At 41.9% G+C, this 17,440-nt stretch overlaps 1 protein-coding gene across 2 annotated transcripts in view; it reads left to right on the top strand.

Moving 5' to 3' along the window:
• Positions 1 to 4,618: 4,618 nt before the first annotated feature.
• Positions 4,619 to 17,440, top strand: part of CD84 (CD84 molecule) — a 29,713-nt gene continuing 16,891 nt past the window's right edge. For both annotated transcript variants that reach the window (XM_080915979.1, XM_080915978.1), the window contains exon 1: positions 4,619 to 4,681. In XM_080915979.1, coding sequence (XP_080772105.1) covers positions 4,636 to 4,681 — 46 coding nt within the window. In that variant the 5' untranslated portion in view covers positions 4,619 to 4,635. The remainder of the gene's footprint in view (positions 4,682 to 17,440) is intronic.

Here is a 17,440-nt window from a genome sequence, read left to right as displayed (position 1 = left end):
TAACTCCAGCCAGATATCAGCGCCATCTTGTAATGGCGAATGCGTGGGAATGTGTGGGCGGCGCCCCACAGCCGGATATCAGCGCCATCTTGTAATGACGGAAGCGTGGGAATGTGTGGGCGGCGCCCCACATCTCCCCCTATCTTTTATACTTTAAGCAAAGTAGGACACCCATATTAGGAGGGCGGAGATAGAGGTCAAATCCTCATCAAGGTGTATAAAGACCATGTACAGGAGTAACCGCTAGGCCTTTTGTAGCCCGCAGTACACCTGACCTGTCACTCTGCCGTTTTTCTGAGGGAGGGACACTGGGGCAGGAAACCCTCATACAAATGGCTTATCTCCTGGAGAATGCCCCGCGACCAGGGGTTTCTCAGTGCGATGCTAAGCTCGGCATCCCTCATGGGCTGCTCAAACCAGACACTCTAATCCTGTGCAATGAACCGAAGTTCTAGGAGTGCAAGAGCTGTCTGGCCGGCGACCTACTGCTTAAGCAAAGACAAACAGATATCAGCTGATGCTGCATGTTCTAGAGCGACAGGCGCTTGGGCAGTAACCACCTTGTCTCTTTTTTGTTTGGGCCTCGAGCTTACAAACCAGCCAGAGAAGCAACGCAAGTCCGCAGCAAAGGATTGCTCCCAAGAGTCCCACCCCCACCCAAGTTAGTATCGGGGGTGAAAAGGTTAGGGGAGACTGTAGCATCAAGTTCCGCTGGAATTGGTTTCAGGAATGCCGACAGAATCGCCCATCTCGTCTCTTCTCTGGCTCTCTGGTTCCACCGCGTCAGGAGCAGGGCTGTCATCAGGAGTCTCTGCCGTTTTTCGCGTGAGCCTCTCGGGAACCCAGAAAGGATTATTTTCATCCTGAGGAAAAACACAAACAGCTCCCCTGGATCTTATCAACACAAGATCCGGTCCTTTCCATTCGTTAGTTATAACATCTTTCCATTTTACCATCTCTTTTGGTTTATCCATGGGTAGGCAATGCCTTTCAGCTGCCGTATGGCCATGGTCATCAAGATTTAAAAAATTTAAGGTGAACAGTGCCATGGATACTGCTGTCCTAGGCACAGGGGGCAAAGCCTGCATAATCCCCCCTTTGTTTTATTAGATATGATTTAAGAGTGCGGTGAGCACGTTCCACAATACCTTGTCCTTGTGGATTATACGGCAAACCTGTAAGATGAGTCACAGCCATCTGGCTACAAAATTGTTGAAATTTTTGTGAGGTAAAAGCCGGTCCGTTGTCTGTCTTTAAGAACTTTGGCTTACCCCAGGCACTCCAAGCCTCCAAGCAATGTTGGATGGCATGTGAGGCCTTTTCTCCAGATAAGGGAGTGGCTACAATTATTCCTGAACAGGTATCAATGGATACATGTACATATTGCAGCTTACCAAAGGCGGGGACATGGGTAACGTCCATTTGCCATATTTGAAGAGGCTGGATGCCCCGAGGATTAACCCCCGAGTGGGGCGCAGGCAGAAACTGACTGCAATTTTGGCAATTGACAACAATATCGCGAGCCTGTTTTCTGGAAATGGAAAAGCGGCGCCGCAAAGTTTCAGAAGTTACATGAAAGTTTTTGTGAAAACTTTTAGCAGCCTCTAGCGGCGAAGACATGGCTATAGCAATTATTTTTGTAGCCCTGTCTGCCAAATCATTGCCTTGAGCCATAGGTCCTGGCAATCCAGAATGAGCTCTAATGTGAGTAATATAAAAGGGTGATCTTCTGGCTAGAAGGCAATTTTGAATTTGCGCAAAAATTGAGGCAACTCTGCTAGACGGTTTAATAATGCCAGCCACCTCAAGCAAATTGACAGCATTAACGACATAAGATGAATCAGACACTATATTTATAGGCTCTGAAAAACGTTGTAAAACCTCAAGAACCACTAAACATTCTACCACCTGTGGGGAGGTTTCTGTATACTGCCTCGAGTAGACCTGACCGTTAACCACAAAAGCCCCCAGCCCAGTTTTGGAACCGTCAGTATAAATAACTAACCCTTCTTTTAGGGGACTACAGGACGTTACTTTGGGAAAAACAACAGGTTGAGTCAAAGCAAACTGTAAAATTGGATGTTTTGGGTAATGATTGTCTATTTTTCCTGAAAAGGAAGTGACTAAGATAGCCCAATCATTTGAAGTGGCAGCAAGAGTGGAAACCTGCATGGCATTATAGGGAACAATTAACAGCTGTGGCTCACTGCCAAAATGCGTGATGGCAGATTTTAGCCCCCTCAGCGCTAATTGTGCCACAGCATCTGGATACCAGTCAATTATTTTAGCTGGCGAGGCATTAGGATGTACCCACAGTAAGGGTCCTTGTTGCCAAAGCACTGCAGTAGGGAGCCGGTTTGTTTTAAAAACACATAATGAAAAAGGTTTATCATAATCTATGCGAACCAATTGTGCATCCTGTATAGCTTCTTCTACCAACTGTAACGCTCTTTCTGCTTGCGGGGTCAAACTTCTAGGTGAGGAGACATGCGGATCTCCTTCTAAAACATCGAATAAGGGTTTAAGTTCAGCAGAAGGAATCTTAAGAAAAGGTCTAAGCCAATTAATGTCTCCCAGTAATTTTTGAAAATCATTAAGAGTGTGGAGGTGATCCCTTCTTATCTCGAGCTTTTGAGGGACAATCCTATCAGTGAATAAATACCACAGACCCTAGGAATTGACCAGTATCAAAAATCTGGAGCTTTTTTGTGGCAATATATAGGCCCTTACTTTTTAGGGCCTGTAACAATATAGTAAATGCCTCTTTTAAAATCATTAAATTTTTGTGGCATAATGCAAGACGCACCTGTTTCTTTACTCTCTCTGGGAGGAATGAGAAGGCTTTTAAAGGTGCGCGTGTCTCATAAGGAGGGGCTACTGGTAAAGGAGGCGCTGTCGGGACAACTGGGGACAAGCGCGTGGGCCTATACTGCTCGTCAGGATAATATCCTTTTTCCTCATAACTAGCTGCTCCTTCATCTACCCCTGCCTCCTCTTCTGGGTCTAAGCCTTCTCGCTCATAATCATCATTATCTGAAGTCTCGAGGCTATAAATGTTAAGAGCCTCAAAGTCTTCTACAGGGTACAAGCTGACTCCCCTTCTCCTAACATTAGAGGGCATAAGGGAATAATAATCTGAAGGTTCGTGGGTAGCTACTCTCCCGCTATACCGCGTTTCTGGAGGTCCTTTTTCCTTAGGGGGATAATACCTTTTCCTGCGCGTGCCCATTCTCTCACTCTGTTCGGCTTCTGATAGCCTATCCTGCGCTTCACTCAATACCTCTTGCCCCGCAGCGACGGCGGGCCTACAACTCTCATCTCTTAAACAATTTTGTACCATCGTCCAAATGGCCATGGTTCCGGGCCCAAGGTCTCCAGCATTCTGCGCACAGTTTAATTCTCTACCCAATCTGTTCCATGAGGCTGGTGAGAGAGACCCAGAAACTGCAAACCAAGGGGCAGTACGCTCAACCTCTCTTACAAAACGCTGCAAGATGCGGGTGGGCAATTCTAAATCTCTCTGCTTAAGAATTGACTGCAGGGCTGTAATGGTCGAGTGTGACGAGCCCATCACAGCGATGTAATGCCCGCGGCTTATTTGCGTGGCGGCCCAAGGCGAAACTGAAAGGCAAGTCTCAGCGCGTTCTCGCTTTTTTTATCTACAAAGACTTATGGAACGCAGGGGTGCCTCTGCTTATCTACGTCCGACTTAAGCACAAAATTAACACCAGCCCCGTTGGACACAGAGGAAATTAAGAGGAAGAGAATAAAAACTGCACTGACGAAGACCGGAGCCTCTACAGGCCCTTCACACGGCCGTGGAAGATTTAAACCAAATTAAAGAAAGATCCAGGATCAGACATACCTTGCCGAACTAATCTCCCCGCAGTTCTGAATTCTGTGGTGCAGACGATGGAGTGGTCGAATTTCCCGGGTTTGAGGCACCAGATGTCCCGCGCAACCGTCTCGCCTGCAAGAACGACGCGGCACACAAAATAGAATCCTTCTGCGGTAAACTTTATTAATCTGGAAAAACCGGTACTTGCTTCACGTAACGAAAAGGACGGAGAAAACCAAGAAATCCAAGGAGACGAACAGGACGAACAAGCTCCACGAGACGGCCGAAAACTAACGGGAGAAAGAGAGGAAGAAGAGAGGAAGAGAGAGAGAGGAGAAGAGAGGCAGAAGAGAGAGGAAGAGAGAAAGGAGCTATCCAGCCTGTCCCCTATAAAGGGATCAGTCCTTGCCTTGGACGCGGAGCCCCCTGATTGGTTGAAACTCACCAGGCCCTATGACGCCACGGGAGAGGCGGAACTCATGAAGCAGAAGTTACCCAGCCTGTGCGCACATGGCTTGTTTACTGCTAACTCCAGCCAGATATCAGCGCCATCTTGTAATGGCGAATGCGTGGGAATGTGTGGGCGGCGTCCCACAGCCGGATATCAGCGCCATCTTGTAATGACGCGTGGGAATGTGTGGGCGGCGCCCCACAAGTAAGTAGGCTAAGAAGTAACATTTCTTAATCAGTTCACACTTCCTCTCTTCAACCTCCGGAAACACCAAATTGAAGTGAAAGCAGCTTCTACAGAAGCTGGTCTAGTTATTTTTCCCCAGAAGACTGGAGTCTGACTGGAGATGGCCCAGCTCCATCTGTGGATCTGGCTCCTTTGTCTACAAACCTGTGAGTTCTGAACCTTGTTAAGATTCAACTCCTACTATTTCATAACTTTGTAGAAATTATGCTTGGGAGGGCAGGGACATGTCCCTTTGTTCTAGTTTCAACAGAACTTCCTGGGCTTCTGTTCTTTTATACTCAGACTTCTTTTGCTTGCTGTTCCAGTTCCTAGTTATGCCTTTAGCTCCTGCTCTCTCCTCTTCCTATAGTCCTTTGGGTTGCTGCACCCATTTCCAGCTTCATTACAGTTTGATCCTCCTTCTGTATTTCCATGTGTTTATTTAATTCTCTCATTGTAACTGGTCTTATCTGCATATGTCTGGGACATAGTAGACACTTAATAAATATTTGTTGGATAGTTAATTACTTTATTTATTAAGGCTGGCCACTGGAGTCACATAATGGTAAACATTAACAAGTAGGCTAAGAACCAATGCTTCTTTTTATTTTATTTTTCCCCCATTTGTTGAAAATAGAAGCGCTTTCATACCATGTCCTGGATGTCCCCTCCCTAAACTCCTCCCAGTTCCTCTCCACCTCCCCTCTCCACTAGATCCACTCCTTTTCTGTCCCTCATTAGAAAAGAACAGGCTTCTAAATAACAAACATGACAAAATAAAATATAATATGATGAGACAAAAACCACCACACTGAGGCTGGACCATACAGCCCAACATAAGGAAAAGAGCCCAAGAGCAGACACAAGACCAACTCATTCACACACTCAGGAGTCCCATAAAAATACTAAGCAAAGCCCTGGTGTGGAGCTGTGTAAGTCCCATGCCTGCAGTTTCAGCCTGAGTTCATATAAGTTCTGATGATTAGACTCAGAGGGTTTTGTTACCCTGATTTCCTCCACCACTTCTGGCTCTTATACTCTTTCTGCCTCCTATTCTGTGGGATTCCCTGAGCTCTATTGGAAGAGATTTGGTAGACATATCTCATTTAGAGCTGTGGGTTCCAGGGACTCTCTCTCTCCACATAATGTCTGGCTGTGGTCTCTGTGTTTGTTCCCATCTGCTGCTGGAGGAAGCTTCTCTGATGATGGCTGAGCAAGGCACTGATCTATGAGTATAGCAGAATGTCATTAGGAATATTTTTTGATATATATATATATTCTTTTTTTTAAAGATCAGTAGTGTTTGGTTTTACCCGGGGTCTCTTGGATATCTAGTCTCTAGGTCATCCAAACAGTGTTAGGTATAGGTTCCATCTCATAAAACATTTTAAAGTCAAATGAGACATTAGTTGGTTATGGCCACAAGTTCTGTGCCACCATTGCCCTAGCATATCTTGCATGCAAGTCAGATTATAGATAAAAGGTTTTGTGGCTGGGTTGGTGTTTACTTTCCCTTCTGGTAGCTTACAGAGAAAGCTTCCCACACAAGAGACACTAGAACACAGGAATAAAGGCTCCATGTAGACACCAGCTCAACTTCTCCAAGTTTAATGAATTGTGTGGGTATTGTCACTGGCAATGGGGTTCTACTGTCACCTTGTTGAGAGCAACTCATTGTCTTAGCAACAGACTGGGTCATTTGTGGATTTCCATGAGAATCCCTTGGCCAACAACTCAGTGAAATGCAACCCAGCCTTGCTACCAGAAGCTTCCTTTGGTGACAAGAGATGGACAGTTGGGGCTCTTCCCAATTATTAAGTAATGTCATTAAGATTGTCTTCATATATTTTAGGAAATTTTCCAGTGCAGTAGGTTTTTATGTCATCTACAAATGACCCTCAATTCCAGATGTCTCTCTCTACATCTTCTTCTTCAACCCTATCTCTCTGCCTGGTCCTCCCCTCATGTTCCTGTCCCCACCTGCCCCCAGTCCATCCATAAAATTTATTCTATTACCCCTCCCAAGGAGATCCATATGTCTCCTTTTGCCCTTCCTCTATGCCTAATTTCTCTGGCCTATGGAATCTAGGTTGGTAAACCTTTATTTAATGTCTAATATCCACATATAAGTGAATATATATATTTACCTTTCTGGTTTCTCACTCTGGATGTTTTTTCTAGTTTCATCTATTTGCCTGCAAATTTCATTATGTCAGTTTTTTAAAGAGCCTAGTAATACTCCATTGTATAAATGTACCACAATGTCTTTGCTCATTCTTCTGTGAAGAGACATCTAGATTGTTTCTAGGTTGGGGCTATTAGGACTAGAGCGGCAGTAAGCATGGTTAAGCACTGTGCCTGTAGTAGTATGAAGCATCTTTTGGATATGTGCCCAAGGGTGGTAGAGATGGGTCTTGAAGTAGATCAATTCTCAATTTCGGAGGAATGGCCATATCAATTTCCACAGTGGCTGTACAAATTTGCACTCCCACCAGCAACAGATAAGTGTTTCTCTTAGTCCACATTTTTGCCAAAATGAGTGGCACTTCTGTTATTGATCTTAGCCATTCTGATAGGTGGAAAATGAAATATCAAAATAATTTTGATTTGCATTTTCCTAATGGCTAAAGATGTTGAACATTTCTTTAAGTGTTTCTCAGCCAATTGAGTTTCCTCTATTGAAAATTTTTTGTTTAGATATGTACCACCATTTTTAACAACATTTCCTTTTATTTGTTTATTTTTAAAGATTGATTTATTTATTTACTTATATAAGTGCACTTTAGCTTTCTTCAGACGCACCAGAAGAGGCCATCAGATCCCATTACAGATGGTTGTGAGCCATCATGTGGTTGCTGGGATTTGAACCTCTGGAAGAGCAGTCGGTGCTCTTAACTGCTGAGCCATCTCTCCAGTCCATGTATCACCATTTTTAAATTGGGTTATTTAGTTCTTGAAATCTAGTTTCTTGAGTTCTTTATGTCTTTTGTATATTAGTCCTCTATCAGATGTAGAGCTGGTAAAATCTTTTTCCATTCTGTAGGCTGCCATTTTGTCTGAATGACATTACTCTGTCATTACAGAAGCTTTCCAGTTTTAAGAAGTCCTGTTTATTAATGGCTGATCTTCTGTCTGCATTCTCAGTGTTCTGTTCAAGAAGTCTTCTCCTATGCCAATGAGTACAAGGGTGTGCCCCAACTTTCTATCAGTTTTTATGTTGAGGTCTTTGATTAACTTCCATTTGAGTTTGTTCGGGATGATAAGTATGGATCTCTTTGTATTCTTTTACACCAACACCATTTGTTGAAGATGCTATTTTCCAATGTTTGTTTCTGGCTTCTTTATTTTAAAAAAGTGTCCATAAGCCTGTGGGTTTTCAATTCAATTCCATTGATCAACTTGTCTGTTTTTAATGTCAATACCATACTATTTTTATTATTATAGCTTTGTAATATTACTTGAGATCAGCAATGGTGAGACCTCCAGCAATTTCTTTTTATTGTTCAAAATTGTTTTAGCTATTCTGAGATTTTTGTTTTTCCATATGACATTGAGAAATTGTCTTTTCAAGATCTTTGAAGAATTTGTTGGATTTTAATGGGATTGAATTGATTTTGTGAAATGTTTTGGGTAGGATGGTCTTTTTTCTTTTTAACTATGTTAATCCTACTGATCCATATATGGAATCATGGATCATAGATGGAATATGGGAGATCTGTTCATCTTCTGATATTTTCTTCTATTTCTTTCTTGAAAGACTTAAACTTTTTATCATACAAGTCTTTCATTTGCTTAGTTAGAGTTACCACAAGATATTTTATATAATTTGAGCCTGTTGTGAAAGGTGTTGTTTTCTGGATTTTTTACCTTAGTACATTTGTAGTTTGCATGTAGGATGGCTATGATTTGTATGTGTTAAGTCTGTATCTGGTTACGTCAGTGAATGTGTTTATCAGCTGAGGAGTTTTTAGGTGGAACTTGTAGGGTCACTTATGGATGCTATTATAACATCTGCAAATAAACATATTTTGACTTCTTCCTTATCAGTTTGTGCCCCCTTGATCTCCTTTAGTCTCTTGTTGCTTAGGAATGGAGAGAATGAACAAGCTTGCCTAGCTCCTGATTTTAGTGGAATTGGTTTGACTTTCTCTCCACTTGATTTGATGTTGGCTATGAGTTTGTTGTGAAACAGCTTTATTATGTTCATGTCTGCCCTTTGTATCTTTAGTCTCTCCAGGACTTTTATCATGAAACCTTTTGTCAAAGGCTTTTTCTTTATCTAATGAGATGTTCATGTGTGGTTTTTTATTTGCTTTTTTATATGGTATATTACATGTACTACTTTTTTATATATATTAAACCATCTGTTTTAGTCATGGTTCTCTAGAGTCACAGAACTTATAGTCTCTTTATAGCAAGGTATTTGTTGGTGACTTACAGTCTGTAGTTCAATTTCTTAACAATGGCCGGCAGCAGCTGTGAAGTCAGAGGGTCTAGCAGACACTCAGTCCCACAAGGCAAGCAGGCAAAGCCCCACAGGGCAAGCAAGCAGAGAGAGAGAGAGAGAGAGAGAGAGAGAGAGAGAGAGAGAGAGAGAGAGAGAGAGAGAGAGAGAGAGAGAGAGAGCCTTCCTTGTTCCAATGTCCTTACGTAGGTCTCCAACTTAAGATGTATCCCAGATTAAAGGTGTGTGCCACCACACCTGGATCTGGGACTTGCTTGTCCCAGATGACCTTGAGCTCAGTGATCTCCTTGCCTTTAGTTTCCTAGGATTCTTAGCCACAATGCCTCAAGATCAAGATCAGGATCAAAGGTGGGCCTCCCAATTCTGGATTGTGGTTCATTCCAGATATGGTCAAGTTGACAACCAGAAATAGCCACTACACCATCTCTTCATTTTTTGGATGCAGCAGAAGGACAGATCCTGTTTTCACATTCATCCTGTTAGCCCATGCGTTTTTATGGGGAGAGCTGAGGCTGATCATACTGTGATGTGTTAACAACCAATGAGTGTTGATTCCTGTTATTTTGTTGTTGTAGTTCTTTGTGGTGGTGGTGGTGGTGGTATGTGTATCTGTATGTGTGGTGTGTGGTATGTTTGAATATGGTATCTTTGAAAAAAAATATTAGCCTTGTGTAGTGGTATACACCTTTAATCCTATTACTTGGGAGACAAAGACAGGAACTCCAGACCATTCTGGTCTACCTAGGGAGTTCTAGGCCGTTCCTCCATTCATAGTGAGATCCTGCCTCAAAAGCATGTTTATTTTAGCTAATTCTACTGCTGTGTGTTTCACACTTGTGTTTCATGCTTCGTTAGGAAGGATCCTGGCTCTGTTGTACAGAGATCCTAGGCAGGACTTTGTTGTTTGTATAATGGTCCAAGTAAGCTAAACAGGCTGAAACTGGTAGCAGTTTGAACTTGAGTACAGGGATTAGGATTCTAAAAGGAAACCAGGAATGAGATATTCATTTTGTCAGGGATCCTCAAAATGAGAAATGGAGCCTTTTGCCAAAGAAGTCAAAAGTACCCATCACCCCAAATGGACCTCTGTTTCTCCTCTTAAGGATTATTGCAGAGACCTCCTAAGGGTATAATATACTCTAGATTCTCCTGCTGCCATTCCTGGTGCAGTGGTCCCTTCTATTCAGTGATGAACATGGACTTTGATACTGCTTTTCTACTCCTCCCCAGCACTCGGAGCAGCAGAACAGTGGACTAAGGAGAATTGTGTGTAGAATTCTTTATATTTCCCTGAATCACTGATACCAGGGAAGTTGGAGACTGCAAACTCATGACTTCTTGTGCTGAAAAAGCTTTTTCAAAACCAAAACTTACAGTCTTATGCTCTGATTCAACTTTCTCATGATCTCTGACTGATTGTCTTCCATGTGTCTTAGGGCCAGTAAGTTTCCAGGGACACAAGATAGACGAGTCTACCACCTTGCTTCTTACTTGTTCTCTCTACAAGTCTTCCCAGTGTCCTGATTATTTTCTTTTATCCTCCCATTCTTGCATCTATCTATCCAACCCATGCCCTTTGATCTTTTCTCCTATCTCCAACCAATAATAGCAAAAATTAACCGTGTATGAAGTAATCACTATTTGTCCGACGTAATTCTAAGCCCTCCACAATTATTACTTTGTTCAATCCCAGGATACACTATAAGATGGGTAGAATTAAAGCACATGTTTTCAGATGAAAACATTGATACGTAGACACTCGGAGGTCAAGTGAGGAGTTATTTTCATACAAAGTTTAAGTGTATGCTAGTATTAAAAAAAACTAATAAAGAAAGATGGCACCTCTGGTTGTAGGGTGTTGCAGGTTTCTAAAAACAAAACAACTGTGGTCTGGGATTTTCTATAATTACAGAGAGTGACATAGGATTTTTGCTGTGCACCCCCTTCCTTCCTCGTTGCTCTCAAAACTCTCCTGACTTGTTCTGGCTAATTATAACTCCCCTTCCAGTGTCGGCTACTTAAGCTATCTCTGTTTATCCTCCCAGATCTCAGATATGAAGGGAGCATCTAACCATACCGTTAACTGTGAGTTAGAAAACCACCACCACCACCAACAAGGTAGTTTAGTTACTGCCCCATCCCCCCAAAAAAGAACAAAAAACGAGAAATAATTATTTAAAGGCTCATGAAGAAACAAAGGGTGGCAGTGTGTGTTGAGCAACAGTTCAACCCTCCCTGTTCCTCTCTCTGTGTTACACCCTCCGCCCCCAGTTCCCGCCCCCATTTCCCACCCCCACTCCCACCCTGTCTCACTCCAATGTCCCAACCCTTCTTTTATTCCTTCAGAGCGGTCTATGGTATAATTTTAGTCCCTTCAAAAATGTTTCTTTGTTTGTTTGGGGGTATTTATGAGTGTGTACCATGCATATGTGTATGAGGGGGTGGGTATATGCCTATGTGCATCCAGGTATATATGTGCCCCTGCATTAGGAGGTCAGAGGTCAACACTCAATGTCTTCTTTAATTGCTCTCCACCTTATTATTTTTTTAACATGGAGTTCACTGATTCAGCTAGGTTAGCTAGCCAATGAGTTTTCTGGAATTTGCCTGTCTCTTCCCCACCCCAAGCCTCCTACGATGCTGGAGATACAGATGTGTGCTAGAGATCTGAATTCAGGTCATCATGCTTACAAAGCAATTACTTCACATACTGAGTCATCCTCCAGCGTCTTCTTTTTATTTAGGAAACAATATAATGGTCAGGATATGCCAGCCTACAGATATTGGTTTGTTTAGTTATGAGATTGGTGTTATCATCAGAGTTATTGTAAAGCTGAGGATCCTGAGGCATGAAGGGATTGGTAACTTTTTCTAGTACTGATATCTAGTATCCCATAAAACCAGGAGTCACAGCCAGGAAGTCATGCTTTTTTTAATCAGCAGGTCATGGTGACTTACAAAGAGATGGCATAGGATGCTCCTCAATACAAGACTTTTTGAGGATCTTTAATTTCACTCCATTTAGTACACACACTGTGGAGATCTGTTACCTCATCTAGTCCTCATTGTCCCTCAAAATGATATTTGCAACCCCACAGGAAGAACAACAATATCAACTAACCACATCCCCAGAGCTCTCAGGGACTAAACCACCAGCCAAAGAGCACACATGGAGAGACCCATGGCCCCAGCCACATATGTAGCAGAGGATAGCCTTGTCTGGCATCACAGGAGGAGAAGCTCTTGGTCCTGTGAAGGCTCAATGCCCCAGTGTAGGGGAATGTCAGGGTGGGGAGGCAGGAGACAGTGGGTGGATGGATGGTGGAGCACCCTCATAGAGGCAGGAGAATGGGTGATGGGATGGGGAATTCTGGAGGGGAAAGTGGAAAAGGAGATGACATTTGAAATGTAAATAAAGAAAATATTCAATTTTAAAAAATGAAAAAAAGGTGACAGCTGTTAGTTTCATTTGCCAGCTGGACTGTGGTCTTAGCTAGTTCAGGACATTCTTGGACACTTAGCTAGACAGCAATAGAGCCTTACATGGAATGTGTTTCTTAATCTGCAGTTTGGGGCACAGTTGCTATGTGTGGGTCCTATATGGATTTTCTTTTCAAACAGAACAGATACTCTGGTATAATGAAGCCATAATTTGCTGACCACTCCTTCTTACTAATCAGTTTAAACTCTGAGCAAGACCCAAATACTAACGAAGAGTTTTCCCCAGGCCCTCATTCTTCACTTTGCAGTTGGATTTTTCTACCTTGTTTGTTCTATTTCATTTTTTTATCTATGAGTAGATTTATTGTATCCATAGCAAGAGGAAGTATTTGTGTTTATTCTATCTCCCAGCCCTAAGAAACACTTAGAAACCATCCACTGGTTATAGAAGAAACATCAGTGATAGGAACAAAGACTCTGCATTAGGTGGGGTGTGGTCAAGGAAGAAGCCATGATAATAAATTAATACACATGTTTGAGACTTTAGAAGTTGTGTCTGGCACAAATAAAATTAAAAATAATAAGTGGGCTTCTTAGCACTGGTCAGGTATGACGACACGGTCCATGGAGAGTTCTTAGTGCTTGTGAGAAGAGTCCAAGAAAACAAGGCAAGAGTCTTGGGTCCTCAGCCCTTCAAAACACAGGATTAATTGTTCTTGGGATGTGCTTCTGTGCCCTTCACAGGCATTTGCACTCACAGTAGGTCTGCTTCAGATATGCCATTGCCTTTGCTGTAGTCATTCAGCCACGCCCAGCTTGTCCTTGTGATTGTATATAGTTTGAGCTCATATGAACGTTGCTTTTATGGGGACCTTTCTCAACTCTCAGGATATAAATTATCTGAAGCCCTGAATGAAGTTAGCTACTGTGTGAGACTTTAGTCTGCCTCATTTTGAGACTCTGTCCTCCCAGGTCCCACTGCCTCTAGAGCAGTGACAGTCAGGGTAGTTTTTGGGTGGGACCATGTGGACAACTAAACATACGTAAGGTAAAGGAGTATGGAGAATCTGTTGAGGGAAGAGAAGAAAGCACACAGATGCTCTCAGGTGAAGCACCCATGGCCTATATGGCCATCAGGGGAAGAGAAAGAATTGGAAGAGAGTGACTGAGGTCTAATCTGGTAGGACCTGAATGATAGAGACATGTGTAAAAGGAGACTACATAAAGCTCCAGGGACATGGTGTATGTTCTTCATAGAATCTAAGAAGATCCACAAGAAATTTTCCTCTACCCAGTTAGAGACCTCCTAGCCCATTAAGTTCTCAAATTGAGGTGATTTCCTGATACTTTTCTACTTGTTTATCCTTTTAAACTCTCTTCTCTAACCATCTCTGTTGTCTGTTTCCACTAGCATCTTTAGTCAACTACTTATTCATGGCATGTGTGCTGGTTAAGTCCACCTAGAGACATGGAATATATCGTCCGATGAAACACAGGTATCTGATACATGAAATGATCTGTTGTTCCACAAGTACTTCAGCCTGAAGGAAAAAAAAAAAGAGAAAGGCTGCCTCTTACAGAGAGTCTGTCCACTGTGTGCCTTCTGTAGTGATGTCATCCTGAGATCTCTACTCCAGATTTTCTCTTTCTCGGTGCTACCAAAAGATCACAGTAAACAGACTTTACCACGTGCTGCAGTTCGAATATGACATATCTGCCCCAACTCATAAATTCCATGAGAGTTAGTTTTGACTTAATAGGCTTTGGGAAGTGATCCATTACAAGGGTTCTAACATCACCAGTGGGTTGATTCTTTGATGTATACAAACCGGATGTCTATATTAGAAAGTGATGGAGACTAGGAGATGGGGGTCTAATCAGGGGACACCAATTACTGGAAGTTTTCTGTAGAAAGGGAGACCTTGTTTCCAGACTTTTCTGTTCTTTCTTTAGTTACTGGGTACCAGGAGGAGAAAAGCTAGCCTCTGTCAAATGCTCCGTGCCATGGTATTCCACCTTGCCCCAAGCTTACAGCTGTGGAGCCAAGTAACTCTGAACGGAATTGGTCCTTCTTTGACTTGTACTATAGCTTCTGCCACAGTAACAGAATCTGAACACACACCATGCAAACCTGCATTGGTGGTAGTCTTTTCTAGTCTTTGCTTCTCCTTTGGAAGCATGGTCTGGTCTTATTCCTCCCATTTGTGGTCTGCTATATGGAAGTGGGGAAATAAGGCTAGTCAGCTGATGTAGCTGTGACACACTTCTTTATTTGAATCCTAAGGTTCCTACAGCTATTTGGTCTGCTTCATCAGTTTCTTCTTAGATTATGAGACTGTGTCTCAGCATTTTTTGTATGAAAATAATTGAGACCAACATTTACATGTACCATCCACACATCAATAAGTTCTATTTCATCACACATTATTTGTTATTCACATTTAGAAATGATGAGTTAAGGATCACTTGATTTCAATAATTTTTTTCAAGATTATGCTGGTAGGTTCAAATGCACCTCAATTCAACACACATACATATCACTGGCATACATTCTATCAAGTTTGATCCTGGTTGTCTTATTCTTAGAGGCTTGTCTCACCCTCTACATGACTGAAGGAGTGAAAGCCGTCAAGAACAATTATCTTTCACTTTATGTTTTTCTACACTACGTGTTTATTGCTTTAAGCACCTTCTGAGTGCCCTGTTAACAGTCCAAAGGAACAGGTGTTTTCACAGTCCCTATTGTAAGAAACTTAAATTACATGCTCATCAAATGAACACAGACCCACCTGACTCAAATCCGTGTCCCTTCCACCTCCCCAAGCAGGACAGTCTAGCTTCTGATTGGATACTCTTCAATCACATGCTCTCCAATCTCAAAGAGCATCAATACTACCCCCGAACACATAAACTCAAAAGCTGTGTTCAGCCTTTGTCTCACTTGAACAATCTGAATCTTTTTTTTTTTAAGATTTATTTATTTATTGTTTATAAGTACACTGTAGTTGTCTTCAGACACACCAGAAGAGGGCATCAGATCTTATTACAGATGGTTGTGAGCCACCATGTGGTTGCTGGGATTTGAACTCAGGACCTCTGGAAGAGCAGTCAGTGCTCTTAACTGCTGAGCCATCTCTCCAGCCCCAAACAATCTGAATCTTTGTATCACAGACAATCTCTTCTTGAGACTTGAGTAGGTTCCCTGTTGGGAACACTTTTGACACTTGGTATACTAATTTGCTTTGTATGTTGTTTTGATAATTCTTCTGTTACCATGGACACTGCTCACAGGTTCAGCTTCAGACCTACACCTTACAGTTCCTGACTTGAATCTTTCTACATCACCAACCTTAGTACTTGGTTTTCTTGTTATATGATTCCTAACATTTCTCAGAGGTCCAGCTACCATGGCAAAACAAAATGTAAAGAAAAAGAGATAGAGTAAATTTTCATCTTCTAAAAGACATCAGAGGCATATATGTTACCTTTACTAATATTCTGTTGGCCTGAACTATATGCCATGATCATACTTTACTCACAAAGGATCAAGTAGTTTATTTTGGTGGTCATCTGCCCTTTTAACCATCAAGGGTTCTGTCACTATGATGAAGGCGAGAACAAACACTAGAAAATAACTAGCAGGCTCTGTTGCCACTCCCTCAACCGACAATACCCCTAGACCATACTTTCTCCTACCCACCCTTCCTTCCCCTGCTTACTTAGATAAGCAGTCTCATTTCACATTCAAAAGTTCTATCAGTAACCTTGTCTTTTCCCTTTGACATCTTTCTTGCATATCTGTTTTGTACTGTTAGTTTTCCATGGACACAGAGCAGAAGCTAAAATAGTGGCACAAGTGAAGGTTATTAGGTGTCCATTTCCTCATTGCCCCTCCTTGCACGACATCTCTCATCAGCTCTTCCTTTCCATTCCTGTCATGTCCCCCTTGGTTCATGCCCTAACGACTACATTAGCCTCATTAAGTTCTCTTTTGTTTCTTTATGGCTTTTCTGTTTTCTCTATTACCAAAGCTTCTTTTTCTTTCTATACAGAAGTTCTATATTAAAATTACTCCAACACAATATTTTAATCTGAATTCATAAACCTTTAGTAGATCTCTTTACATATAGGATGAACTCAAATTTAATCCTGCCTAATTTATGTTTCTAGTTCTTTCTCTGTCTCTGCCTCAGTCTCTGTTCCCCTCTCCATCTCTTTTCCTCTGTCTGTCTGTCTGTCTCTGTCTCTCTGTCTCTGTCTCTCTCCCCTCTCTCCATCTCTCTCCCTCTGTCTCTCTGTCTCTGTCTCCCCACCCCTCCCCATACACACACTCCATAATGAAAATCTAGACTCATTGGCATCAAAGCTTGTAAATTTGAATTCAGAACCCAAGGACCTGAGACACCTTTATCTGTCTCTTACGTCTAGAGATTTCTCCTTTTTCCATTAAGTTTGTCTTTGTTTTTGTTTTTGTTTTTTTTTTTTTTTTTTTTTTTTTTAGCCAACCACAATTCAAAGTACTCTTTCTTTTCTTTGTGTTTTGACTAGAATTACTATCGTTGAATATGATTCATTTGTCTGATTTACCATTTCTCATTTCATATTGCAAAGGAAAATTTTATACATGTGTCTTATTTCCCCAAGTTGTTACTAATTTCATTCCCCTGAGGCTCAAACTTGGGCTCCCATGTATGACATGCAAATCTTAACCCCGTTTCAAGATATTTTTGTACCACAAGCTCTCTTCAAAATTGGATTTTGCTGAAGTTCCCTCCAGTGATAATATAACATTTGGGTCTCTATAGCATGTAGAAAAATAAATATGAGAGTTGATAGAGAGATTCTTTATTTCAAAACAAAAGTGCTTTTAAAAGTAGATGGAAATTCACTAAATAGAGAACTTAAAACCATCTAACTGAGCTTTATTTGAATTATCCCATAGATAGGCTCTAAGTGGGGTCCAATATGACCTCAGCACCACTGATTTGTCATAGGGAAGGGCCATGCAATATTTAAAATA

The sequence above is a fragment of the Micromys minutus genome (genome assembly GCF_963924665.1).
Source record: "Micromys minutus genome assembly, chromosome: 1".
NCBI classification, from domain to species: Eukaryota; Metazoa; Chordata; class Mammalia; order Rodentia; family Muridae; genus Micromys; species Micromys minutus.
Note: the sequence above shows the minus strand (reverse complement) of the source record. Positions and strands in the feature narration are given on the sequence as shown.